Here is a 25853-nt window from a genome sequence, read left to right as displayed (position 1 = left end):
AAGAGAGAAGAAGGGAATACACTTACGTAAACATCTCCTCGTCCTCGATGGTGGCCAGCCAGAAGCTATAGGAGTTGGCGTAGTAGTTGCAGGTTCCACGGCCGTGACACTCAATGAACGGAGCGCCACGGAACTCCTCTAGACAGGAGCCAGGAGATGCCAGTGCCTGTCCAGAGCCCTCAGCACCTGCACTAGTGTGCTGCACAGAGAGAGAGACATGGGGGGTTAAGGATATGCAAACAAAAACATTGGTAAGTTCATCAAAGCAAGTACAGATAAGCACACTAGGTATGGCGTTGCAAAACGAGTTGCGTTTCTCTCACCATGACAAAGGAGTAGCCAATCCAGAGTGAGTCCCAGCCATTGGGGCATGATGGGATCATGATGTTCTGACTGTGCACTGCTATCACCATGGCAGGAGCCTCACACACTGAACACCTGGAGGCATAGACTGAGGTCAATACACAGACAGTCACACACGCATACCCCAGGTGAGTACACAAACATATACTGCCATCATTTGCAAGGGCCAAATGCACCACATATAGAAACAAGGAACCCACACACCTGCTAATGAAGGGCTTGATGCTCTGGCCAGTGATAGGGGCCATGTTCATTGGCATGGGCTCAGGGGAGGTGAGCCAATAGGAGTAGTCGTTACGGGAGGCAAAGTTACAGACGTTGTTGATGTTACAGAAGAGGAAGGGCATGGGACTGAACTTCCTTAGACAGCTACCAGCCGTACCTACACACAAGTAGTTTAGTGTGATGCTAATCTGAATCACAAGATAGCCTCATCTACAGTATCTCCCCTCCCTCTCTAGCTTACCCAGGTCCTGGCCGTGGGAGCGCTCGTTGCCCTGGACGTAGAGTAGGGAATATCCATCATAGATCACTGATGTTCCCTCAGGACAATGTGGAATTTCCACCGATTGGCTGTGCCTGGTTACCAGGAAACCATGTTCCATGGAGGAGGGGCCAGGAGGACCCACCTGACCCGGAACTCCATCAGGTCCTGGGGGTCCAGGGTAACCTCTGGGTCCTATAGGTTGGAGAGACAAAGGTCAAATGGAACGTTTTCTGAAAATAACCCTAAGATATAAATAGTACATCTAGAATGATCAGACATTCTATTCTACATGCCGTGTAGTGATCTTTTTAGTGTGGCTATTAACTGGACAAAGGGGGTGTGACTCACCTGAGGGACCAAGCAAACCTGGTTCTCCCTTGGCGCCGGGGAGACCATTAAACCCTGGGTTCCCCTCATCACCTTTAATACCCTGAATACCTGTCACACCTGGGAGACAGAGGGGGGAGGGAGAAAGAGAACAATGAATGAGAGGGGTGCAATATTGCAGGGTGATCAGAGCTGATGTTTGGTCATAATAGATTGGCTCATTGTAGATAGGATGGTTTGAAAAAAGGGGATACCTAGTCAGATGTACCACTGAATGCATGCAAATGATATGTGTCTTCTGCATTTAACCCAACCCCTCTGAATCAGAGAGGTGCGGACTCTCACCTTGCTGTCCTTTCAGCCCAGGGATACCCGAGGGCCCCACAGGCCCCTGAGGGCCCTGATTACCAGGGAAACCGCTGTCTCCCTTGATGAAGATGTGGGGGCCAGGAGGACCAGGGGGACCATCATTACCTGAAAGGAGGAAGGGAAGGACGATTAATACCATTTCATGTAATCAAACATATCAGAATCCATATACTCATTCGCACAGTATTAATATAGGTGTCCGATGCTATATAAAGTCAGGAGAGCTTTTCAGTGAAACAAGCACTAAGTGATTCGGCTTGACAGTGGTTATGTTTCTCTTCCTTTCACCTTTGTCTCCTGGGAATCCTCTGTCCCCCAGCTCTCCTTTGAATCCAACCACTCCGAACTCACCCTTTGTCCCTGCAAGAGAGGAGATTTAGCCACAAAACCAACAGAACCACCGACTCCTACACACACTGTGTACACCATCTAAATCAGCTGCACCACTCACCTGGGAAACCAGGCACTCCCTGCAGTCCCATCTCTCCCTTCAGTCCATCAACACCTGGAAGGCCAGCTTGACCCTGTAACACATATACACACCAGTCAGATGGTGGACACTAGTCAAGTGTCATGATAAACAGACTAGACTGACATGGATCGGTCAGTGAGCAACAGGAAGTGACCTACAGAAAGTCCAGGGTATCCTTGATCTCCTTTGAAACCCTGCTCCCCATGTACTCCTGGTTCACCCTGGTCCCCTTTGTCTCCCTTCCCCCCCACGCTGCCTGGAACACCAGCAGGACCTGGAGCACCACTGCTACCTGAGATGGGGATGAGAAGAGGAGGATAATGAGAGGATGGTCATATGTATCCGAATGTACATTACAGCAGGATTCAGGTGTGTGGCATACAGTACCTGGTTCTCCAGGCTTTCCTGACACTCCTTGGTCTCCTTTGGGCCCCTCCATGGCGGGTCCTGGGAGACCCCGTTCTCCTGGCTGGCCATGGGAACCCTCAAAGCCTGGAATACCCTTGTCTCCCCTGGTCCCTGGGATACCCGGGATACCTGGAGAGCCTGGGAAACCTGGAGAGCCTTTGTCACCTTTATCCCCAGACGACCCTGGTGTCCCTGAGAAGCCCCTGCCGGGTAAACCTGTAGGAGAAGCACAGAGAACAGAGTTGCTAAAACTCTAGGCCATGACTGGAAACACTTCACCTGCCTGCACTGTCAATTAACTGTTTGGATCCACAGTACATGAGTTGATATGGAGACAGTCAAATGTGTGGGTTCTAATAGAAATATAGTACAAATCATAAAACCACATGGTTTATAAGCGGTTTAGAAGATGATAAACACACCCGATCATCTTCAAGGTCAGGAGAGGTAACTCACCTGTGTCTCCTCTCTCTCCTGATGATCCAGGTATGCCGTCGACTCCTGACGCTCCTTTCTCTCCGGTTGTACCTGGTGGACCCTGCAGACCAGGCTCACCTAGGAAACAATACAGTTACCTGGGTGTCTCTCTACCCGCTGGGGCATAGTAGCTACAGTATGTACACTTGGGAAATGATTCAGGGGTAAGCTTCTTGACTAGCTGTCATATTGTACTGAAAGGAACCTGATGCATTGTTACTGTGTTCCATCTGTTAGAGTGCTTACCTGGTCGACCTGTTTGACCTGGCTCTCCTGGTGACCCGGGAAGCCCACCAATACCCTTCTCTCCTGGCTGACCCGGCTGACCTGCACATTACAACAAACACCTGGGTTTAGGGGTTACCAAGCAACAAGACACATCTCTGGGTTTGTGAGATTATCAAAAATTCTATGTACCAAATAATGCTTACTTTTAAACCCAAAATAAAATCAACCAACTAATCAATCAGTCAGGTTGAACAGGAGTAGTTGTGGCCATGGAGCCTCACCTTGGTAACCGATGTGTCCAGTGTCTCCCTTGGGTCCTGGTGTTCCTGGCATCCCGGGCACTCCCATTCCTCCCTTCTGACCCTTCTCTCCTGCGTTACCAGGGAACCCAGGCAGACCCAACTGACCCTGAGAGAGAGAGAGAGAGAGAGAGAGAGAGAGAGAGAGAGAGAGAGTGAGAGAAACACAGGGAAAGAGAGATAGAGGGGGGGGGAAACAAATAGAAAAGAAGAGCATAGAAATATTTATTGAAAGAAAAAGACAGACCGTTAGTGGCATCTAATTACAAAAATGTATGTACTGTAGCAGACACACAAACACACAATGAGTGGTAGTAAGTAGCTTACCTTCTCTCCAGAGGGTCCTGGTACACCAACACCTGGCAGACCGGTTTGTCCCTTGTCTCCCTTCACCCCCTCTGTACCCCTGAACCCTGGATGACCCGGTGTGCCCACAATGCCTTTATCACCCTTCGTACCTAGAGAACCTGTGGAACCATACAGGAGAACCCGGTTAGAACCAATTCAACCAGAACTGAAGCGCATCATGACCAGTAGGCCAGTTAGCATATCTTAGCCTTAGACTTGACACTTCCACAATTGACACTTTTTTCGTGGGCGTAGCAAACAGATCTGAGTGGATGTTCTATTTAAAGAATGATGTCTGTTCTTCTCAGTGAAAGGATTGTGTTGTTTTCTTACCTGGATATCCCATTTCGCCAATGCCTCCTTTATTTCCAGGATATCCAATACTGCCGGGCTCTCCAGGAAAACCTGTCTCCCCTTTATCACCTGAGAAACAAGAATCATAGTGTCTGAAAGAGAATTTCGTTTTATCACCACATTGACTGTGTCCCAATACCCTAACTACAGTGCCTTCAGAAAGTATTCATACCCCTTGACTTATTCTATAAGTTCAGAATTATTGATTATTTTTCCTCACCCATTTACACACAGTACCCCATAATGACAAAGTGAGAATGTTTCTAGTAATTTTAGCAAATGTATTTTAAATGAAATACATATGATTCACATAAGTATTGACACACGCTAATACTTTGTAGAACCACCCCTGGTGGCGATTACAGCTCTGAGTGGTCTTGGGTATTTCTGTATCTGATTTGAGTGGTCTTGGGTATTTCTGTATCTGATTTGAGTGGTCTTGGGTATTTCTGTATCTGATTTGAGTGGTCTTGGGTATTTCTGATTTGGGTATTTTCTCCCATTCTTCCTTCCTGAATCTCAAGCTCTGTTAAGTTTGCTGTTCATCGCCCCTCCCCAGAGAACTTCAAGTCTTTCCTCAGATTTACAATGGGATTTAAGTATCGGCTTTGGCAGGGTCTCTCAAGGACTTTCACATTCTTGTTCTGAAGGCATTCCAGCATTGCTTTGGCTGTATGCTTGGGGTCATTGTCCTGTTGGAACATACATCTTCCCAGTCTAAGGTTATTGGCACACCAAAGCAGGTTCTCATCAACTATTTACCTGCATATGGCTCCATTCATTGTTCCCTCTATCCTTACCAGTCTCCCATTCCCTGCCACTGAAAAGTATGCCCATAGCATGATGCTGCCACCACCATGCTTCACAATAGGGAAGGTGTTTTTTTATTTTTATTTCACCTTTATTTAACCAGGTAGGCTAGTTGAGAACAAGTTCTCATTTACAACTGTGACCTGGCCAAGATAAAGCAAAGCAGTTCGACACATACAACAACACAGAGTTACACATGGAATAAACGAACATACAGTCAATAATACAGTAGAAAAGGTCTATATACAGTGTGTGCAAATGAGGTAGGATAAGGGAGGTAAGGTAATAAATAGGCCATGGTGGCAAAGTAAGTACAATATATCAATTAAACACTGGAATGGTAGATGTGCAGAAGATGAAAGTGAAAGATGAGATACTGAGGTGCAAAGGAGCAAGATAAATAAATAAATACAGTATGGTGATGAGGTAGTTGAATGGGCTATTTACAGATGGGCTATGTACAGGTGCAGTGATCTGTGAGCTGCTCTGACAGCTGGTGCTTAAAGCTAGTGAGGGAGATATGAGTCTCCAGCTTCAGAGATTTTTGCAGTTCGTTCCAGTCATTGGCAGCAGAGACCTGGAAGGAAAGGCGGCCAAAGGAAGAATTGACATTGGGGGTGACAGAAAGATATACCTGCTGGAGTGCGTGCTACGGGTGGGTGCTGCTATGGGGACCAGTGAGCTGAGATAAGGCGGGGCTTTACCTAGCAGAGACTTGTAGATGACCTGGAGCCAGTGGGTTTGGCGACGAGTATGAAGCGAGTGCCAGCCAACGAGAGCGTTCAGGTCGCAGTGGTGGATAGTATATGGGGCTTTGGTGACAAAACGGATAGCACTGTGAAAGACTGCATCCAATTTGTTGAGTAGAGTGTTGGAGGCTATTTTGTAAATGCCATCGCCGAAGTCGAGGATCAGTAGGATGGTCAGTTTAATAACCTCTTGTAACTCTAGGGGCGCTATATCATTTTTGGATAAAAAGACGTGCCCGTTTTAAGCGCAATATTTTGTCACAAAAAGATGCTCGACTATGCATATAATTGGTAGCTTTGGAAAGAAAACACTCTGACGTTTCCAGAACTTCAAAGATATTTTCTGTGCGTGCCCTAGAACGTGAGCTACAGGCAAAACCAAGATGAAACGGCATCCAGGAAATGAGCAGGATTTGAGGCTCCGTTTTCCATTGTCTCCTTATATGGCTGTGAATGCAAGAGGAATGAGTCTGCCCTTTCTGTCGTTTCCCCAAGGTGTCTGCAGCATTGTGACGTATTTGTAGGCATATCATTGGAAGATTGACCATAAGAGACCACATTTACCAGGTGTCCGCCCGGTGTCCTGCGCCGAAATTGGTGCGCAAACCTCAGCTGCAAGTATTTTTCCATGGAATTCAGAGAAGAAAGCAGGCTTCCACGAACGATATATCAATGAAGAGATATGTGAAAAAACACATTGAGGATTGATTCCAAACAACGTTTGCCATGTTTCGGTCGATATTATGGAGTTAATTCGGAAAAAGTTTGACGTTGTTGGTGACTGAATTTTCGGTTCGTTTCGGTAGCCAAATGTGATGTACAAAACGGAGCGATTTCTCCTACACAAAAATGCTTTCAGGAAAAACTGAACATTTGCTATGTAACTGAGAGTCTCCTCATTGAAAACATCCGAAGCTCTTCAAAGGTAAATTATTTTATTTATTTGGTTATCTGGTTTTTGTGAAAATGTTGCGTGCTAAATGCTACTCAAAATGCTAAGCTAGCTTAGCATACTCTTACACAAATTAGTGAATAGCGATGGTTCAAAAGCATATTTTGAAAATCTGAGATGACAGTGTTGTTAAGAAAAGGCTAAGCTTTAGAGCAGGCGCATTATTTTCATTTTATTTGCGATTTTCAGAAATCGTTAACGTTACATTATGCTAATGAGCTTGAGGCTATAACTGTATACAGGTTTTTTTCATAGCCAAACGTGAACAAAACGGAGCGATTTGTCCTACACAAATAATATTTTTTTGAAAAACTGAACATTTGCTATCTAACTGAGAGTCTCCTCATTGAAAACATCCGAAGCTCTTCAAAGGTAAATGATTTTATTTATTTGGTTATCTGGTTTTTGTGAAAATGTTGCATGCTAAATGCTACTCAAAATGCTAAGCTAGCTTAGCATACTCTTACACAAATTAATGAATAGCGATGGTTCAAAAGCATATTTTGAAAAACTGAGATGACAATGTTGTTAACAAAGGTCTAAGCTTGAGAGCAAATATATTTATTTCATTTCATTTGCGATTTTCATGAATAGTTAACGTTGCGTTATGCTAATGAGCTTGAGGCTATAAATAGAATCCCGGATCCGGGATTGCGCGACGCAACAGGTTAACGAGGGTATGTTTGGCAGCATGAGTGAAGGATGCTTTTTGCGAAATAAGAAAGCCGATTCTAGATTTTTATTTGGGATTGGAGATGCTTAATGTGAGTCTGGAAGGAGAGTTTACAGTCTAACCAGACACCTAGGTATTTGTAGTTGTCCACATATTCTAAGTCAGAACCGTCCAGAGTAGTGATGCTGGACAGGCGGGCAGGGGCGGCAGTGATCGGTTGAAGAGCATGCATTAGGTTAGTAACACAGTGTCCAAAGAAGGGCCAGAGGTATACAGAATGGTGTCGTCTGCATAGAGGTGGATCAGAGAATCACCAGCAGCAAGAGCGACATCATTGATGTATAAAGAGAAGAGAGTCGGCCCCGAGAATTGAACCCTGTGGCACCCCCATAGAGACTGCCAGAGGTCCGGACAACAGTCGCTCCGATTTGACACACTGAACTCTATCTGAGAAGTAGTTGGTGAACCAGGCGAGGCAATAATTTGAGAAACCAAAGCTGTTGAGCCTGCCGATAAGAATGTGGTGATTGACAGAGTCGAAAGTCTTGGCCAAGTCGATGAATACGGCTGCACAGTAATGTCTCTTATCGATGGCGGTTATGATATCGTTTAGGACCTTGAGCGTGGCTGAGGTGCACCCATGACCAGCTCTGAAACCAGGTTGCATAGTGGAGAAGGTACGTTGGTATTTGAAATGGTCGGTAATCTGTTTGTTAACTTGGCTTTCGAAGACCTTAGAAAGGCAGGCTATGATCGATATAGGTCTATATTAGTTTGGCTCTGGAGTGTCTCCCCCTTTGAAGAGGGGGGATGACCACGGCAGCTTTCCAGTCTTTGGGGATCTCAGACGATACGAAAGAGAGGTAATAGGCTAGTAATAGTAATAGGGGTTGCAACAAATTAAGCAGATCATTTTAGAAAGAGAGGGTCCAGATTGTCTGGCCCAGCTGATTTGTAGGGTCCAGATTTTGCAGCTCTTTCGGAACATCAGCTATCTGGATTTGGGTGAAGGACAAATGGGGGAGGCTTGGCCGAGTTGCTATGGGGGGTGCAGAGCTGTTGACCGGGGTTGGGGTAGCCAGGTGGAAAGCATGGCCAGCCGTAGAAAAATGCTCATTGCAATTCTCAATTATAGTGGATTTATCGGTTGTGACAGTGTTTCCTAGCCTCAGTGCAGTGGGCAGCTGGGAGGAGGTGCTCTTATTCTCCATGGACTTTACAGCGTCCCGGAACTTTTTGAGTTTGTGCACATTTCTGCTTGAAAAATCTAGCCTTAGCTTTCCTAACTGCCTGTGTATATTGGTTCCTAACTTCCTTGAAAAGTTGCATATCACGGGGGCTATTCAATGCTAATGCAGAACGCCACAGGATGTTTTTGTGCTGGTCAAGGGCAGTCAGGTCTGGAGAGAACCAAAGGCTATATCTGTTCCTGGTTCTATTTTTTTTAAATTGACATGCCATGGTGAGGAAGGCACTTTTAAAGAATAACCAGGCATCCTCTACTGACGGGATGAGAAAGGCCTGCTCGCTGATGTGTTTTAGGGAGCGTTTGACAGTGATGAGGGGTGGTTGTTTGACCGCAGACCCATTACGGATGCAGGCAATGAGGCAGTGATCGCTGAGATCCTGATTGAAAACAGCAGAGGTGTATTCGGAGAGTAAGTTGGTCAGGATGATATCTATGAGGGTGCCTGTGTTTACGGATTTGGGGGTTGTACCTGGTGGGTTCATTGACAATTTGTGTGAGATTGAGGGCATCTAGCTTAGATTGTAGGATGGCCGGGGTGTTAAGCATGTCCCAGTTTAGGTCACCTAGCAGCACGAGCTCTGAAGATAGATTGGGGGCAATCAAATCACATATGGTGCCAAGGGCACAGCTGGGGGGAGAGGGTGGTCTATATCAAGCGGCAACGGTGAGAGACTTGTTTCTGGAAAGGTGGATTTTTTAAAGTAGAAGCTCAAATTGTTTGGGTACAGACCTGGATAGCCTGCAGAGTTCTGTCTTACTATCTCTGCAGTAGATTGCAACACCGCCCCCTTTGGCAGTTCTATCTTGTTAGAAAATGTTATAGTTAGGGATGAACATTTCTGGGGTTTTGGTGGTCTTCCTAAGCCAGGATTCAGACACGGCTCGGACATCCGGGTTGGCAGTGTGCCACAGCAGTGAATAAAACAAACTTAGGGAGGAGGCTTCTAATGTTAACATGCATGAAACCAAGGCTTTTAAAGTTACAGAAGTCAACAAATGAGATCATCTGGGGAATAGGAGTGGAGCTAGGCACTGCAGGGCCTGGGTTAACCTCTACATCACCAGAGGAACAGAGGAGGAGTAGGATAAGGGTACGGCTAAAGGCTATACGAACTGGTCGTCTAGTACGTTTGGAACAGAGTAAAAGGAGCAGGTTTCTGGGTGCAATAGAATAGATTCAAGGCATAATGTACAGACAAATGTATGGTAGGAAGAGAGTACATTGGAGGTAAACCTAGGCATTGAGTAATGATGAGAGAAATATTGTCTCTAGAGACGTTTAAACAAGGTGATGTCACCGCATATGTGGGAGGTGGAACTAAATAGTTGGTTAAGGCATATTGAGCAGGGCTAGAGGCTCTACAGTGAAATAAGACAATCACTAACCAGGACAGCAATGGACAAGGCATATTGACATTAGGGAGAGGCATGCGTAGCCGAGTGATCATAGTGGTCCAGTGAGTGGCTGAGCTGGCTGGAGACACGGCGATTCAGACAGCTTGCAAGCTAGCAGAGGGGCCTTAGAGGGATGTCGCAACGGAGGAAAGTCTGTTTTAGCCTCCTCGTGCGTGTGTTAGACCGGTGATGAGTTGTGCCTGGTTATCTCCAGATATAATGCTTTGCATTCAGACCAAATATTTCAATTTGGGTCTCATCAGACCACATTATCTTTTGACTCTTTCTGAGTCTTTCACATGCCTTTTTGCAAACTCCAGGCGTGCTGTCATGCCTTTTTGCAAACTCCAGGCGTGCTGTCATGCCTTTTTGCAAACTCCAGGCGTGCTGTCATGCCTTTTTGCAAACTCCAGGCGTGCTGTCATGCCTTTTTGCAAACTCCAGGCGTGCTGTCATGCCTTTTTTCTCAGGAGTGGCTTCCATCTGACCACTCTTCCATAAAGCCCAGATTGGTGAAGTGCTGTAGAGACTAGAGGACTAGAGGAAGTTTTCATAATCGGAAATCGGTATTTTTGGACAGTGATTTTGCCGATTTTTTTGTTTGTTTTGTTTACAGCTATTTTCAATCTTTATTTAACTAGGCAAGTCAGTTAAGAACACATTCTTATTTTCAATGATGGCCTAGGAACAGCGGGTTAACTGCCTCGTTCAGGGGTAGAACGACAGATTTTCATCTTGTCAGGTCGGGGTATCCAATCTTGCAACCTTAGAGTTAACCTCTTGAAACTCTAGGGGTGCTATATCATTTTTGGATAAAAAGACGTTCCCGTTTTAAGCGCAATATTTTGTCACAAAAAGATGCTCGACTATGCATATAATTGGGAGCTTTGGAAAGAAAACACTCTGACGTTTCCAGAACTGCAAAGATATTTTCTGTGCGTGCCCTAGAACGTGAGCTACAGGCAAAACCAAGATGAAACGGCATCCAGGAAATGAGCAGGATTTTTGAGGCTCCGTTTTCCATTGTCTCCTTATATGGCTGTGAATGCGAGAGGAATGAGTCTGCCCTTTCTGTCGTTTCCCCAAGGTGTCTGCAGCATTGTGACGTATTTGTAGGCATACCATTGGAAGATTAACCATAAGAGACCACATTTACCAGGTGTCCGCCCGGTGTCCTGCGCCGAAATTGGTGCGCAAACCTCAGCTGCAAGTATTTTTCCATGGAATTCAGAGAAGAAAGCAGGCTTCCACGAACGATATATCAATGAAGAGATATGTGAAAAAAACACCTTGAGGATTGATTCCAAACAACGTTTGCCATGTTTCGGTCGATATTATGGAGTTAATTCGGAAAAAGTTTGACGTTGTTGGTGACTGAATTTTCGGTTCGTTTCGGTAGCCAAATGTGATGTACAAAACGGAGCGATTTCTCCTACACAAAGATGCTTTCAGGAAAAACTGAACATTTGCTATGTAACTGAGAGTCTCCTCATTGAAAACATTGGTTATCTGGTTTTTGTGAAAATGTTGCGTGCTAAATGCTACTCAAAATGCTAAGCTAGCTTAGCATACTCTTACACAAATTAGTGAATAGCGATGGTTCAAAAGCATATTTTGAAAATCTGAGATGACAGTGTTGTTAAGAAAAGGCTAAGCTTTAGAGCAGGCGCATTATTTTCATTTTATTTGCGATTTTCAGAAATCGTTAACGTTACATTATGCTAATGAGCTTGAGGCTATAACTGTATACAGGTTTTTTTCATAGCCAAACGTGAACAAAACGGAGCGATTTGTCCTACACAAATAATATTTTTTGAAAAACTGAACATTTGCTATCTAACTGAGAGTCTCCTCATTGAAAACATCTGAAGTTCTTCAAAGGTAAATGATTTTATTTGAATTATTTTCTTGTTTTTGTGAAAATGTTGCTGGCTGAATTCTAGGCTTATAGCTATGTTAGCAATCAATACTCTTACACAAATGCTTGTTTAGCTATGGTTGAAAAGCATATTTTGAAAATCTGAGATGACAGTGTTGTTAACAAAAGTCTAAGCTTGAGAGCAAATATATTTATTTCATTTCATTTGCGATTTTCATGAATAGTTAACGTTGCGTTATGCTAATGAGCTTGAGGCTATAAATAGAATCCCGGATCCGGGATTGCGCGACGCAACAGGTTAACTAGTCCAACACAATAACTACCTGCCTCTCGTTGCATTCCACAAGGAGACTGACTGCCTGTTAAGCAAATGCAGTAAGCCAAGGGAAGTTGCTAGCTAGCATTAAACTTATCTTATAAAAAAAACAAAAAATCAATCATAATCACTAGTTAACTACACATGGTTGATGATATTACTATATATTATCTAGTGTGTCATCCGTTGCGTATAATCTGACTGAGCATACAAGTATCTAAGTATCTGACTGAGCGGTGGTAGGCAGAAGCAGGCGCGTAAACATTCATTCAAACAGCACATTCGTGCGTCTTGCCAGCAGCTCTTCGTTGTGCGTCAAGCATTGCGCTTTTTATGACTTCAAGCCTATCAACTCCCGAGATGAGGCTGGTGTAATCGATGTGAAGCTAGTGATGGCTAGCTAGTTAGCGTGCGCTAATAGCATTTCAAATGTCACTCGCTCGCTCTGAGCCTTGGAGTGGTTATTTCCCTTGCTCTGCATGGGTAACGCTGCTTCGATGGTGGCTGTTGTCGTTGTGTTGCTGGTCGAACCCATATTTTTTCCATGGACACCACTGTGCTCTTGGAAATGTTAAACACTAACACTAAATCACACATCTATCTTGCAGCTATACTGACAGTTTATTGGACTTGGTATAGTTTCTGCTCTGACATACACTGTCAACTGTGGGACCTTATATAGACAGGTGTGTTTCTTTCTAAATCCTGTCCAAACATTTCAATTCGCCCCAGGTGGAATCAAGTTGTAGCGACATCTCAAGGATGATCAAAGGAAATTTGATGCACCTGAGCTCAATTTTGTCATAGCAAAGGGGTGTGAAAATATTTCTGTATTTCATTTTTAATAGATTTGCTAAAATGTAAAAAAAAACATGTTTTCACTTTGTCATTATGGGATATTGTGTGTAGATGGGTAAGAAAAAAATATATTTAATCCATTTTAAATTCGGGCTATAACACAACAAAATGCGGAATAAATCAAGGGTCATGAATTCTTTCAGAAGGCAGTGTATACTTTATATTGTGCAAGACAAATACATACTTTCAGACTAGGTAGTATACAATTTTGGACCATTCCCGATAAACCGAGGGGTGGTGCGAAGCCTACGCAGGTGACTTACCTGGCTGACCAGGTGTACCAGGCTCTCCATCCTTTCCTGGCATACCAGGTACTCCAGGCTGTCCTGGATAACCCTTCTCTCCTGTGTATCCAGGGTCACCTAATGAGAAAAAGTGGGATTTAGCACAACTAAACTATTCACAGTGACGGTTTGAAAATACCTTTTGAACTAATCATCTGACACAGACATACAGCGCAGTAGGATGGGCCATGTTCATGTTCTATACCTGGATCCCCGAGGTCTCCTTTCTCGCCCTTCATGTGCTCCATGTCAACGTCAGTCATGTTGCCAGCAGGGCCCTGGATACCTGGCTCTCCCCTCTCTCCTTTGGGTCCATTTTCACCAAACTCCCCCCTTGGCCCAGAGATACCAGGGTCACCTGAGAGAAAGAAATGAGTTGTGAGCGATGTAATAGTATAGTGGTGTAAAACACACTGATGGGTATTCTAGAAGTGCAGAGGCTGTAGTTCTTCTGTCTCACCTCTCAGTCCTGGACTTCCAGGGTTCCCAGAAGGACCCTGATATCCTGGTGTTCCAGGTGTTCCCATGACTCCCATCTCTCCCTTGGGGCCTGGGAAACACACACATCAACAAATAAATGAAAATGGAATGGAAAAAGATCTGAGTATTGAAGGTCAAAGCTTCTCAATTTCCCCAAATGCTCTTTCAATTCAACAGCAATCAACACAGACTTGTCCAGTCAACAAGTGTCAATGTCCTTCCAGTTACATCAGACCTCCTACACTGTTCTGAGGCATGTCAGTCTCACCTGCCCCCCCAGGGAATCCATCTCTACCGGCGGGGCCTGGTCGTCCTGGAAACCCTTTGGAACCAGAAAGTCCAGGTAATCCTGAGTCTCCCTTCTCTCCCTGAGGGCCGGGCATGTCCAGACCAGGAGAGCCGGGCAAACCCTTATCACCCTTCACACCATCATGACCGAAGAGGCCTGACTCTCCAGGGGGTCCCATGGGTCCAGGGGCACCAGGTTCTCCTGCTCCAGGGGGTCCAGGGGGTCCTGTGCCACCATGCTGACCAGGGGGGCCGTGGTCACCTTTGATGCCCTGAGCTCCAGGTGGTCCTGTGTGTCCCTCTTGTCCGGGAATACCAGGTAGACCAAGGTTGCCTTTCTCTCCAGGGAAACCTGTCACTCCGGCAGGACCCTGAGCACCTTTAGGTCCAGGTAGACCCCTACCTGGCTCACCCTAGAGAGGATAGTAGAAGATTGGTTGGTTGTGGAGTTTGAAACAACAGGAAGTGAAGCAAAGACACACATATAAAACACCCACCTTTGGACCAGGTGTGCCTGATATTCCAGAGAAACCATCCTGTCCAGGTCTTCCAGGCTCTCCTGGCAACCCAGTGGCTCCTGGAGCTCCAGAATATCCTTTAGGTCCAGGTGGTCCTGAGAATCCAATGCCAGGTGCACCTGTGTCACCTTTCTGTCCTGGGAATCCTGGAATTCCTGGGTCTCCATGAGGTCCTCGGTCACCTGGGTAGGGATGGAGAAGATGTTCATGATGAGCTGTACAGGGCCATGCAGGACCATAGCCTACCACAAGCTATACCAATACATATAAACACAAAGCTGATCCTCACCTTGTAGTCCACGTATGCCAGATTCTCCTCGAGGTCCAGGGGTGCCCTGGGGTCCAGGTGAACTCACACCTTTTCCTGGTTCACCTTTCACTCCTGACATGTAGGGAGAGAGTAGATACACATGGTCATAGGCTCCTTATACCTGTATGTATGTATGTATGTATGTATGTATGTATGTATGTATGTATGTATGTATGTATGTATGTATGTATGTATGTATGTATGTATGTATGTATGTATGAAGCTGTATCTATAGCTTCATCTGCAGCTGCACACCCACCTGGTTGTCCAGGGATTCCAGGTCGGCCTCCTTGGCCAGATGTACCCTTCTCTCCAGGCTCCCCCTGCCGGCCAAACCCTGGTACACCAGGAGGACCCCTCTCTCCTGGGGGTCCAGTGATCCCAGGTTCCCCATCCAGACCACGGTCCCCCTTGATGCCATCTTGGGCCTGTAGGCAGAGATCAGAGATAGAGAGGGATGAGTGACTACATCACTGCATGAGCGTAGATGCTGCCATCTTTAAAGTGATGGCTGAAACACACGCACGCATGTGTGCACACACTTACAGGTTCTCCTTTGGGTCCGGGCAGGCCTGGTAGTCCAGCTTTCCCTGGCAGTCCATCCACACCTGGCAGTCCTCGTGTGCCCACGAAGCCAGACCCTCCTTTGTCGCCCTTCAGCCCTTCAGCCACGTAGATATCGCCAGGCTCACCATGGGCTCCTGGAGCCCCGATCAACCCAGGAGTACCGTAATTACCCTGAGGAGAGGAGACAGCAGGATCAATCAACAATCTATTTTATTAGAAAACTACTAGACAAACATACATAGCAATGACGTGTCAATACTGCACTATAAATCGTGCCTTCCTGTATTATACTTATGCTCCAAAATGTAGTCTATTCTACTCAGCCATTTACTTTATGTTCGTATTCCTGTCTTTTATCATTTCTAATTGCTGCTGCATTGTCGAGAAGGTACCTGGAAGTCAGCATTTCGTTGGACGGTGTATCCTGTACATATGACTAATAACACTTGAAATGTGAACGTCCTCTGACTAGTTGTTACACACAAATAAGGAGCTTGATCTTCATGCTATAGTGACGCAACATTTCCACCGTAATGGTCTTCATCATGTTCTATTAGAGGAATGAGTAATGTGATGAAGATAACTCACGGGGCTTCCATCAGGCCCAGTAGGTCCAGGCAGGCCCGTGTCTCCTTTAGTGCCTGCTGCTCCAGGATATCCTACAGGAGACGAACCACACCTCTCAATCAAACACATCGACACCATCTCATAGGAAAGAGTGTGGAGGCGGATTAATATAGGCCCTAGGGTCAGGATCTTTTTTAACCTGAGATACGGGCTGAAGATGTGGAACTCAATCTTAGCGCCAATTACTTGTTGAAATCAATGGCACCAAAAGGTTTCAATGCTGTACATGTAATCTCAATTGATGATTCATTCAATAGTGTGGGTCACCTCACCTTGCAGTCCTTTAGGCCCCTGTGGACCAGGGAGTCCAGGGGGCCCGAAGGCTTCACACTGCACACACGTGTCTCCCTGATCACCTGAAGGTACAACACAAGTTTACAGTATAGAAATAACAGGTAGGTGACAGCGTGGGATGAGATGACTCGCTAACAAAGTCAACTTCTCAACTGCACTATATCAAATGACCAAGCCTCACCATCTCCTCTCCTTACCTTTCTGTCCCAACTCCCCCTGTAGTCCTGGTGGGCCGGGGGGTCCGGGTGGTCCCTTCTCAAGGGCTGGATCACATGGCTCATCACCTATACGGAAAGCACAACACACACACACATACACATACAGAGAGAGGTGGTAAAAGTGAGAGACATCTCAGGTAACACTGAGGCACTTAAAAGACTCCGGCGCTATATGTATAAATCAGCTACTTGACTCCAGAATGACAAAGGTCACACTATGCATGTGTAAAGTGTACCTACCAGGAGGTCCGGGAGGACCAGGGGGTCCGACGGATCCATCTTGTCCAGGCTTTCCTGTGAGAGAGTCCCCATCTGCACCCCTGTCTCCCTTCTGACCAATCTTTCCTGGTTGGCCCTTCTCTCCGGGAGGTCCTTCAATAAGACTGCCTAAGATACACCACAGAGGAGGCACACAGTGAGGTTTGAGGATGTCAACTAACACACTACATGACAGAGAGGATGTAAATATGACCAAGTTTCAAAGAATGCACTGATCACTTGATGGGTGTGTTTTTGTTCTCTTACCTGGTGGACCAAGGTCTCCTTGAAGACCAGGGAAACCTTTCAGACAGAGGAAACATTGACAGTTGGTGGTACATAAGGCCTACATAGATCCTTAGTGTGCATTCTTCTATGGATGCTAGTGTGATAACATAAACAGTGTAGATTTATAAAAGGTGGTGGTGGGGTGCACTGTACCTCTTTCTCCTTGTAAGCCCGGGAGACCAGGGGGGCCGGGAGAGCCAGGAGCACTATCAACCTTAAAATCACAGAAAACAAAAATGTATACAAATATAAAATGTCCATCACCCTGCATACCAGACTCATATATTACTACACTATTTAAGAATAACGCTGATGCTCAGCACTCTGTTGGTCTCATTTCACTTTCAAAGATTGTATGGTGACATCTGGTGGTAAAAAAAGGGCATTGCACCTAAATGTACCAAAGTTAGATAGAGGTGCTGAGACCATTAAGCACGTTTACAGAGAAAGCGAACAGAGCAGAGCTTCCTAAACTAGAGGTTGCCTGACATGAAAATGAAAATTATTCAAATCTAAAAGTAAAAATTCAATGAGACAGCACCCTTATATTGTGGGTAAGTGCCGCACTAGACCCTTGCCCTTGAATCATTACCACGGTGAATGGCTAAGCCTGCAATGCTATGAAACCACACACTATTGAAGATATTTTGATATTACCGGCTGCTATTGATATGGTGAAAACAATGTGTGTGGGGGGGGGGGGGAGGAACAAAGACTCACATAAATACATTTGTAAGATAACACTGTGAAACTAAAAATTGATGCTAGCAATCAAGCCAGCAATCAAGAGGAAACTGACTGAATGACTCCAACTCCCCACTATACGCTCTCCAAATGGACATTAGCTGTGTGGGCCGAGACGCAGAGTGATATAGTGACGAAAAACTGATTTCATGGGATAGAGTGGTGAGCTTTTGCAAAGATGGGACTCCATCTATCACGGGACGGCGGGCAGGCCTCTTCACTCTAGTTATGTTCTCAACTGGCCTACCTTGAAGGCCATAAAGGTGAAATTTAAAAAATGAATGGGTCTCCCTCTGCCATATAGATGCATTGTATGATACACCCACTACATGGAGATATGGGATCAGAGAATGACAATGTTCTATTTCATATTGAGTCTTGATGGTTATCGAGGGAGAGTGTTGGAAAGATTTTTCAAATTGAGAGAGGAACTGTAGTCATTCGCAATGGATGTGAAAACAATTGACTTTCTGTGTAATGACAATAAAATGTGTATCTTTGCCTATGCAACGACATACAGTATTTGGGATACTGGACGAACTGAATGCAAGCATGCAGGGGAAATACAACAAAATTCTACAGATGAGTGACAGAATCAGCTAAATCCGTTTGACGGTGATCCTGGCTCAGTTGACATGCCGGTAAGTAAATTCAAACAGCTGATCTAGCTGTCATGTGACCGAATGCTGCAGACAATAGATTCACGGGTCACTATTGAGGAGTTTTGGTTCCTGACTCAAAGGGAATACGATGCCGTTCCCCTCCGAGCATTAAAACTCATGGTACGCTGATTCAGTACTCTCGTCTGCATTAAAAACAAATAGCGATCCAGGTTGGATGTGACAGGAGAGATGAGGTGCCCCTGACCTTGAGAAGCTCAGATGAGACATGCACATGTACACCGATCTCATTAGAGGTGGTGAGATAAAATGAATTATGTCAGACTAATATGCAATTGACTGTCATAGCCCCACCTTCAAAGTATCTCCACTGGTATACAGTATGCAGAGACAGTACTTACATATGCTGGAGGTCCTTTCTCTCCTTTTTCACCCTAGAACACAGAGAGATGTCCATTTTATTAGCCTCAGAAATGAAAGGTAAATCAGAGATCATTTCTAATAAGCATATGACAGGTTTGTACAGGTTTTGACAGGTACAGTATAAATGATTGCGTAGTTACCGGTGTTCCATGGTATCCAGGGCCGCCAGGAAAGCCTCTCTCTCCCTGTATGACAACAGGCACATCACAATGATCAGGACAAAGACATCAAACAACTGAACTACTGAGACAAAACCCCAAGAGAGAGCGAGAGAAGGACAGTGACAATGAGAGAGAGAAATACAAGAGGGTGGAGTGAGAGACTAGGTGTATACGTGTATGACTCTATACCTTAAATCCATTGTCGCCATCTTTGCCAGGTTTTCCCTGAAATCCAAGACACAGAAACTCAGTTCCTCCATGAAAGCAAATAATGTTGTTTTTTTTCAATAAAATATTGAAATGTGATCATCTTCACTCACCCTTGGTCCTGGTGGGCCTTGTTCACCCTTGACCCCATTTAGATGGGGAATGCAAGAACCCTGCAGACAAAAATGGAAATTACATCAATGTTACTCATAGTGGCCATCAAAATATTTACTTCATGTACTGTAATGTCATTTCATGTAAGAACAAGTTGCAAAATACTAAAACACTCACTTTGTCTCCTCTGTCTCCTGTCTCGCCTCTCTGACCCTGAAGGACAGATATAAACACCGTTTGTAAGGAGGCAGACCTACTTTCCCTTCATCCATTCATCAAACCATTCATCCATCCATCCACCCATCCATTGATATCCATAGATGTGTTAACAGAATGAGATGGAGGACATTCGTCAGTGGCCTATGATCCATGAAGGATTCAAGGGCTTAGGTCAAAGTAAGTCGCCATCGTCCATTATTATAATTGATTATAAAGAGCTGGGTACCGGTGGTCCAGGGAGGAAATGAGTAACGGTATTTCCTCCCGCTTCCTGTGACGGGAGTCCAGGGGGGCCAGGGGGACCACGGAGCCCTTGTGCACCCTATTAGGAGAGGGAAATACCAAGGGTACGGATCAGAAACGGGAACAAAGAAAACTATATAGAGTGGAAAGGCAGAGGGCTTTGTCCTGGAATAAGAGGAGGTGAAGGGAGATAGGGACCAAATCTGTCCCTCAATGGTGAAGGAAGGATTTTTTTTAGAACTGTTTACAACTGATTTATTATGGCTAAATAATTGTTATTAACTCTTTATAAAGAAGTTATGAACATGAATGTGTGCGTGTTTCACCTTGTCTCCCTTCTCACTCTGGAATGACAGCCGGTCACCCTGGAGAGAGAAGGCCAACGTCATTACTGAGACAACTTATTGAACATCACAAATGAGAGCAATCTGATTGGATGAACAACAATATAGAGTACAATAGGTGGAAACTTTGGCCTATTATTAGAAGATAATTGACAACAAGCCTACCTTTTCTCCTGGGGGGCCAGGTATGCCAGGGAAACCCTAAAGGGAAAGAGGAATATAGTCCGTGTTCTAAAGACAATATGATCCTAAATGTTAACATTCTTCACAAAAGTAGTGAGAATAAGGTATCGTAGAACTGGGTATCATTTAAGTTTAAGTGATCCTGTGTTGGCCCAGTGTTAGAGTGGTTGCTCACTCTGGGTCCGTCTGATCCCTGGTTTCCTGGGGGGCCTTCGGGTCCTGAGGGGCCATTAGGTCCCTGTAGGAAAGAAAGGATGAATATTCTGTATAAGCAAGTTGTTGTCAGGCACGCGCGCACACATACAATCACAAGCACGCACACACATACAGAGCCTTCGGGAGTTACTCAGACCCCTTGACTTATTCCACATTTCGTTACGTTACAGCATTATTCTAAACTAGACTAAATCAATACAAATCCTCAGCAATCTACACACAATACCCCATTATGACAAAGCAAAAACAGGTTTTTAGAAATGTTTGCATATTTATTAATTATAAAAGACAGAAATGCCTTATTTACATAAGTATTCAGACCCTTTGCTATGAGACTTGAAACTGAGCTCAGGTGCATCCTGTTTCCATTGATCATCCTTGCAATTTTCTGCAACTTGGGTACCAAAACATTTCTGCATTACTGAAGGTCCCCAAGAACACAAGTTTGGAACCACCAAGACTCTTCCTAGAGCCCGCCTCACAGCTAAACTGAGCAATCGAGGGAGAAGGCACTTGGTCAGAGAGGTGACCAAGAACCCGATGGTCAGTCTGACAGAGCGCTAGAGTTCCTCTGTGGAGATGGGAGAAACTTCCAGAAGGACAATCATCTCTGCAGAACTCCACCAATCAGGCCTTTATGGTAGAGTGGCCAGATGGAAGACACTCCTCAGTAAAAGGCAAATGACAGCCAGCTTGGAGTTTGTCAAAAGGCACCTAAAGCCTCTCAGACCATGAGAAAAAAGATTCTCTGGTCTGATGAAACAAAGATTGAACTCTTTGTCCTGAATGCCAAGCATCACTTCTAGAGGAATCCTGGCACCATCCCTACGGTGAAGCGCGGTGGTGGCAGCATCATGTTCTGGTTATGTTTTTCAGCCGCAGGGACTGGGAGACGATTCAGGATCAAGGCAAAGATGAACAGAGCAAAGTAGAGAGAGATCCTTGATGAAAACCTGCTCCAGAGCGCTCAGGACATCAGACTGGAGCGAAGGTTCGCCTTCCAACAGGACAATGAGCCTAAGCACACATCCAAGACAACCCAGGAGTGGCTTCGGGACAAGTCTCTGAATGTCCTTGAGTGGCCCAGCCAGAGCCCGGACTTGAACATGATCAAACATCTCTGGAGAGATCTGAATATAGCTGTTCAGAAACACTCCCCATCCAACCTGACAGAGCTTGAGAGGATCTGCAGAGGAAAATGGGAGAAACTCCCCAAATACATGCCAAATACGTGCCAAGCTTGTAGAGTCATACTCAAGAAGACTTGATGCTGTAATTGATTGCAAAGGTGCTTCAACAAATAACTGAGTTAAGGTTCTGAAAACTTATGTAAATGTGATATTTAAGTTTTAGATTTTTTATAAATGACCAAAAATGTATAAAATCCTGTTTTTGCTTTGTCATTATGGGCTATTGTGTGTAGATTGATAAGGGGAAAAACAATCTAATACATTTTAGATTCAGGCTGTAACTTAACAAAATGTGGAAAAGGTCAAGGAGTGTGAAAACTTTCTGAAGGCACTGTACGTACCGGTAAACCAGGTGTTCCAGGGAATCCTTTATCTCCTTTCAGTGGGATGATTCCTAAAACACCACCTGGGTCTCCCTGAGAGAGACAGACAGAGACAGGTTAGAGACTGATACACTACACACAGGGCCCATCAACAATGTTTTAGTAGATGTCTTATGATGCTTCCATACCTTTTAACACTGAAATGTACATACTTTATTTAGGATGTAAAAGTCCTCGGTTTTAACTTACTTTCATTCCCATTAGCCCAGGGATACCCTAAGGAGAGAGATAGAGTTGTAAATCTCGCCCGATTGAATGATAAACACATTTTATTAAGAGGCTATTATAACATCTTTCAGTCTAGTGCCTTTTGTTTCGTTCATTCATTTAGGTCTAGTATGAAATACTGGTCTAAGGTGAAGTCTGTGGCAGCGTGGAAGTAAATACTGTGACCATGTTGGTAATGTTGATGGGGCAGAGCGCTTACAGGAGGACCCTGTAGACCAGGGAACCCAGGCTGTCCATCTGTCCCTCGATCTCCCTGGAACACAGACAAGAGACATCAGTTCACACTGAAGACAGGGTTGAGACAGCATGGTTAGGTAGAAGTGCATAAATAACAGGAATTATTAAGTCAGTTTCTACACAGGTGTGTAACAGCAGAGAGTTGATACCAAACAAAATGACTCACCTTTGTTCCGTTGCACCCTGGGATACCTGACGATCCAGGGGGGCCGTCTTGTCCAGGGATACCCTGTGGGGGACAGGCAGGACACACATGGCCTAAACAGTCAAAACTACTTCCATGTGAAGTTATGGTTTACAGGAATTAACAGAACGTACCGGTAGCCCTGGATTTCCTGGGAAGCCTGACAAACCATTAGATCCCTGCAAGACATCACAACACAGTATTTATATTTGAGCCATTCAGCAGATTACTTTGATTACAAGTAATTGCATTCCAATAAGAAGGCAGAATCACACAAATCCAGTAATATGAAGTGATATACGCTGTTCAAGGTAGTCCAGGCAAAAGCCAAAATGCAGTAAGAAAGTAAAAACTGGTTTCCAGACGAGGAGAGGTCTGCTCTGATAGCTTTATTGTACTTACACGTGTTCCTTTCATTCCAGGAGTTCCAGACTCGCCATATTCTCCCTGGGAAGTGACATGGATGTGACATTAACATAGAAGTGACATAACACATTTTGTTTGTAAATAAAATGATGAATGCGTATGTGTTATACATGCAATGTATATAAGCATAGTAAATCACATTATACTGTCCCAAGTAAGGTCTCCTGGTGGGTTGGGGAAACTCTGAAGGGGTGTGGTCTGGAGCTGACACTCACCTTAGGGCCCATCGGCCCGGCGGGCCCCTCGTTGCCCTGCATACCCGGGAACCCCATGTTGCCTTGGAGACCAGGAAACCCCCGCTCACCCTACAGGACACGCAAAGCAGGTTGAACAGATTCGAATGAAGTTAACCGTATAGATGCTGATCTATGTTTTTCAGAATCATGGTTGCGTTTAGGGTTTAAGTAAGGTAAGCTGATCCTAGATCTGTGCCTACAGGCAAGTGGGGTTAAACAAATTATGATTAGAAAAATATATGAAGGGGATTGATGAGACAGCTGCAGCTTGCCAGTAGTGATTGCTTCATGTGTTCCTTCTATCTGCCACGAGATGAAGCTACTGTTCTTTCACGGGGCCATGTAGTCTGCCCTCACCCATTGAACACTGAACAAAAATATAAACGCAACATGTAAAGCGTTGGTCCCATGTTTCATGAGCTGAAATAAAAGATCCCTGAAATTATCCATACACACCAAAAGTTTTTATCATCACACAACGCCACAGATATCTCAAGTTTTGATGGCGCGTGCAATTGGAATGCTGACTGTGGGAATGTCCACCAGCGCTATTGCTAGATAAATTAAATGTTCATTTCTCTACTATAAGCCGCTTCCAACGTCCTTTTAGATTATTTAGCAGAACGCCCAACCGGCCTTACAACCGCAGACCATGGGTGTATGGCGTCATGCGGGCGAGCAGTTTGCTGATGTCAACGCTGTGAACACAGTGCACCATGGTGGCAGTAGGGTTTATGGTATGGTCAGGCATAAGCTATGGACACCAAACACAATGGCATTTTATCAACGGCAATTTGAATGCAGAGCAATACCATGACGAGATCCTGAGTCCCATTGTCGTGCCATTCGTCCTCTGCCATCACCTTGTGTTTCAGCATGGCAATACATAGCCCCATGTTGCAAGGATATGTACACAATTCCTGGAAGCTGAAAATGTCCCAGTTCTTCCATGGCCTGTATAGTCACCAGATTTGCCACCCATTGAGCATGTTAAGGATGCTCTGGATCGACGTGTATGACAGTGTGTTCCAGTTCCCGCCAATAACCTGCAACTTCGCACAGCCATTTACGAGGAGTGGGACAACGTTACACAGGCTACAATCAACAGCCTGATCAACTATGTGAAGGAGATGTGCCGTGCTGAATGAGGCAAATGTTAGTCACACGAGGTAGTGACTGGTTTTCGGATCCACGCCCGACCTATTTTTGAAGGTATCTGTGACTAACAGATACATATCTGTATTCCCAGTCATATGAAATCCAAAGATTAGGGCCTCATGAATTTATTTTAATTGACTTATTTCCTTATATGAATTGTAACAGTATAATTGTTTAATTGTTGCATATATATTTTTGTTAAAAGTACATTTTCTGCTACCAAGAGTGAGAGAGAGAGATCTAGAGGAGGTGGGTGAGGAGTGGAAAAGCAGTGTTTTTTGGAGCCCTTTTTTCTGTGTGTGTTTCTGACTGTCTTACTCTCTTGACCTCCTGCCTTTCTCTTTCTATCCCCTCCCATATCCCTTCATTTCTAAAGCTCACACGGGGTTTGAAGTTGAACATTAAATTCTGGGCCATGAGAACCAGGACATGGGCCAGTCGCCAAGGGAAGAGAACTCCGATCGTGGGCGGCAGGAAGTCACATCATCACAGCGAAACTATGCAGGGAGAATTAAAACAGCGGTTGGTTTGCCAGGCTTCAACACCTTTCAACAGACAGACAGGAGGCAGGAGAAATGAGGTATGACTTCACCAGGCTCAGTCTGTCAGACAGTCAGTAAAGGCCTGGGTCCAGAGAACACACAGCTCCTCTGTGGTATGTCTGTGTGGCTACTGTTTCTAAAACAGTGAGTCATCTTGAGAGCTTAAGGCTACACATGCAGGGTAGATAAGACACTGTTGCTAGGCTCTAATGTGAGTCAATACATGCAGTAACAGCTACATAAGTTTTTTTTTGAATCCCTGAGAGGGTGGATATGTAACTGAGTGTGTCATTGTTACTTTGAGATAAGACAGGCAGTGTGCAGACTGTATTCAAGTGTCTTAGAAACTTCTAACCACAATTTTAAACCACTGATTGCTGGATGTACTGTAACAGTGTGATACTCTTTCAAAAGCGAGTGGGAGATTGTTCGGTCCGGTGGGGGTGCGGCCTCAGCCCAGCTGTGTGTCTGGACATGCTCTAATTCCGCCTGATTCCTGCTCCGTGTCGGTCTTCCGTTTCGCCGTTTTCCACCAAGGACTAGACTGACCTGCCTCGACTCAGACTATACCTAACATAATAAATATACAGCTGTGACACACAAATTAGTACAATATGTTACGTTCGGTATGGTTACATAAGGCAGGAGGT

The 25853-nt window shown here is 45.0% G+C and overlaps 1 protein-coding gene across 1 annotated transcript in view; it reads right to left on the bottom strand.

The window, feature by feature from the left end:
• Window positions 1-25853, bottom strand: part of LOC135547377 (collagen alpha-1(IV) chain-like) — a 61808-nt gene that overhangs the window by 2701 nt on the left and 33254 nt on the right. Inside the window, exons 3-47 of the mRNA XM_064976354.1 lie at window positions 23483-23572; window positions 23244-23288; window positions 22976-23020; window positions 22824-22886; window positions 22620-22673; window positions 22382-22408; window positions 22151-22225; window positions 20579-20641; window positions 20386-20421; window positions 20203-20241; window positions 19860-19955; window positions 19592-19627; window positions 19414-19473; window positions 19283-19318; window positions 19073-19117; window positions 18911-18943; window positions 17299-17359; window positions 17125-17160; window positions 16840-16986; window positions 16579-16665; window positions 16360-16443; window positions 16049-16119; window positions 15440-15631; window positions 15153-15321; window positions 14873-14965; window positions 14563-14765; window positions 14046-14478; window positions 13758-13847; window positions 13503-13655; window positions 13277-13375; window positions 4112-4201; window positions 3758-3897; window positions 3413-3539; window positions 3150-3230; window positions 2883-2981; window positions 2406-2642; window positions 2177-2310; window positions 1998-2070; window positions 1835-1906; window positions 1523-1651; window positions 1199-1297; window positions 830-1042; window positions 568-745; window positions 324-438; window positions 27-199 (exon numbers count right to left, since the gene is read on the bottom strand). Coding sequence (XP_064832426.1) covers window positions 27-199; window positions 324-438; window positions 568-745; window positions 830-1042; window positions 1199-1297; window positions 1523-1651; window positions 1835-1906; window positions 1998-2070; window positions 2177-2310; window positions 2406-2642; window positions 2883-2981; window positions 3150-3230; window positions 3413-3539; window positions 3758-3897; window positions 4112-4201; window positions 13277-13375; window positions 13503-13655; window positions 13758-13847; window positions 14046-14478; window positions 14563-14765; window positions 14873-14965; window positions 15153-15321; window positions 15440-15631; window positions 16049-16119; window positions 16360-16443; window positions 16579-16665; window positions 16840-16986; window positions 17125-17160; window positions 17299-17359; window positions 18911-18943; window positions 19073-19117; window positions 19283-19318; window positions 19414-19473; window positions 19592-19627; window positions 19860-19955; window positions 20203-20241; window positions 20386-20421; window positions 20579-20641; window positions 22151-22225; window positions 22382-22408; window positions 22620-22673; window positions 22824-22886; window positions 22976-23020; window positions 23244-23288; window positions 23483-23572 — 4721 coding nt within the window. The remainder of the gene's footprint in view (window positions 1-26; window positions 200-323; window positions 439-567; window positions 746-829; window positions 1043-1198; window positions 1298-1522; window positions 1652-1834; window positions 1907-1997; window positions 2071-2176; window positions 2311-2405; window positions 2643-2882; window positions 2982-3149; window positions 3231-3412; window positions 3540-3757; window positions 3898-4111; window positions 4202-13276; window positions 13376-13502; window positions 13656-13757; window positions 13848-14045; window positions 14479-14562; window positions 14766-14872; window positions 14966-15152; window positions 15322-15439; window positions 15632-16048; window positions 16120-16359; window positions 16444-16578; window positions 16666-16839; window positions 16987-17124; window positions 17161-17298; window positions 17360-18910; window positions 18944-19072; window positions 19118-19282; window positions 19319-19413; window positions 19474-19591; window positions 19628-19859; window positions 19956-20202; window positions 20242-20385; window positions 20422-20578; window positions 20642-22150; window positions 22226-22381; window positions 22409-22619; window positions 22674-22823; window positions 22887-22975; window positions 23021-23243; window positions 23289-23482; window positions 23573-25853) is intronic.

The sequence above is a fragment of the Oncorhynchus masou genome, chromosome 10 (assembly GCF_036934945.1).
Source record: "Oncorhynchus masou masou isolate Uvic2021 chromosome 10, UVic_Omas_1.1, whole genome shotgun sequence".
Taxonomy (NCBI): domain Eukaryota; kingdom Metazoa; phylum Chordata; class Actinopteri; order Salmoniformes; family Salmonidae; genus Oncorhynchus; species Oncorhynchus masou.
Note: the sequence above shows the minus strand (reverse complement) of the source record. Positions and strands in the feature narration are given on the sequence as shown.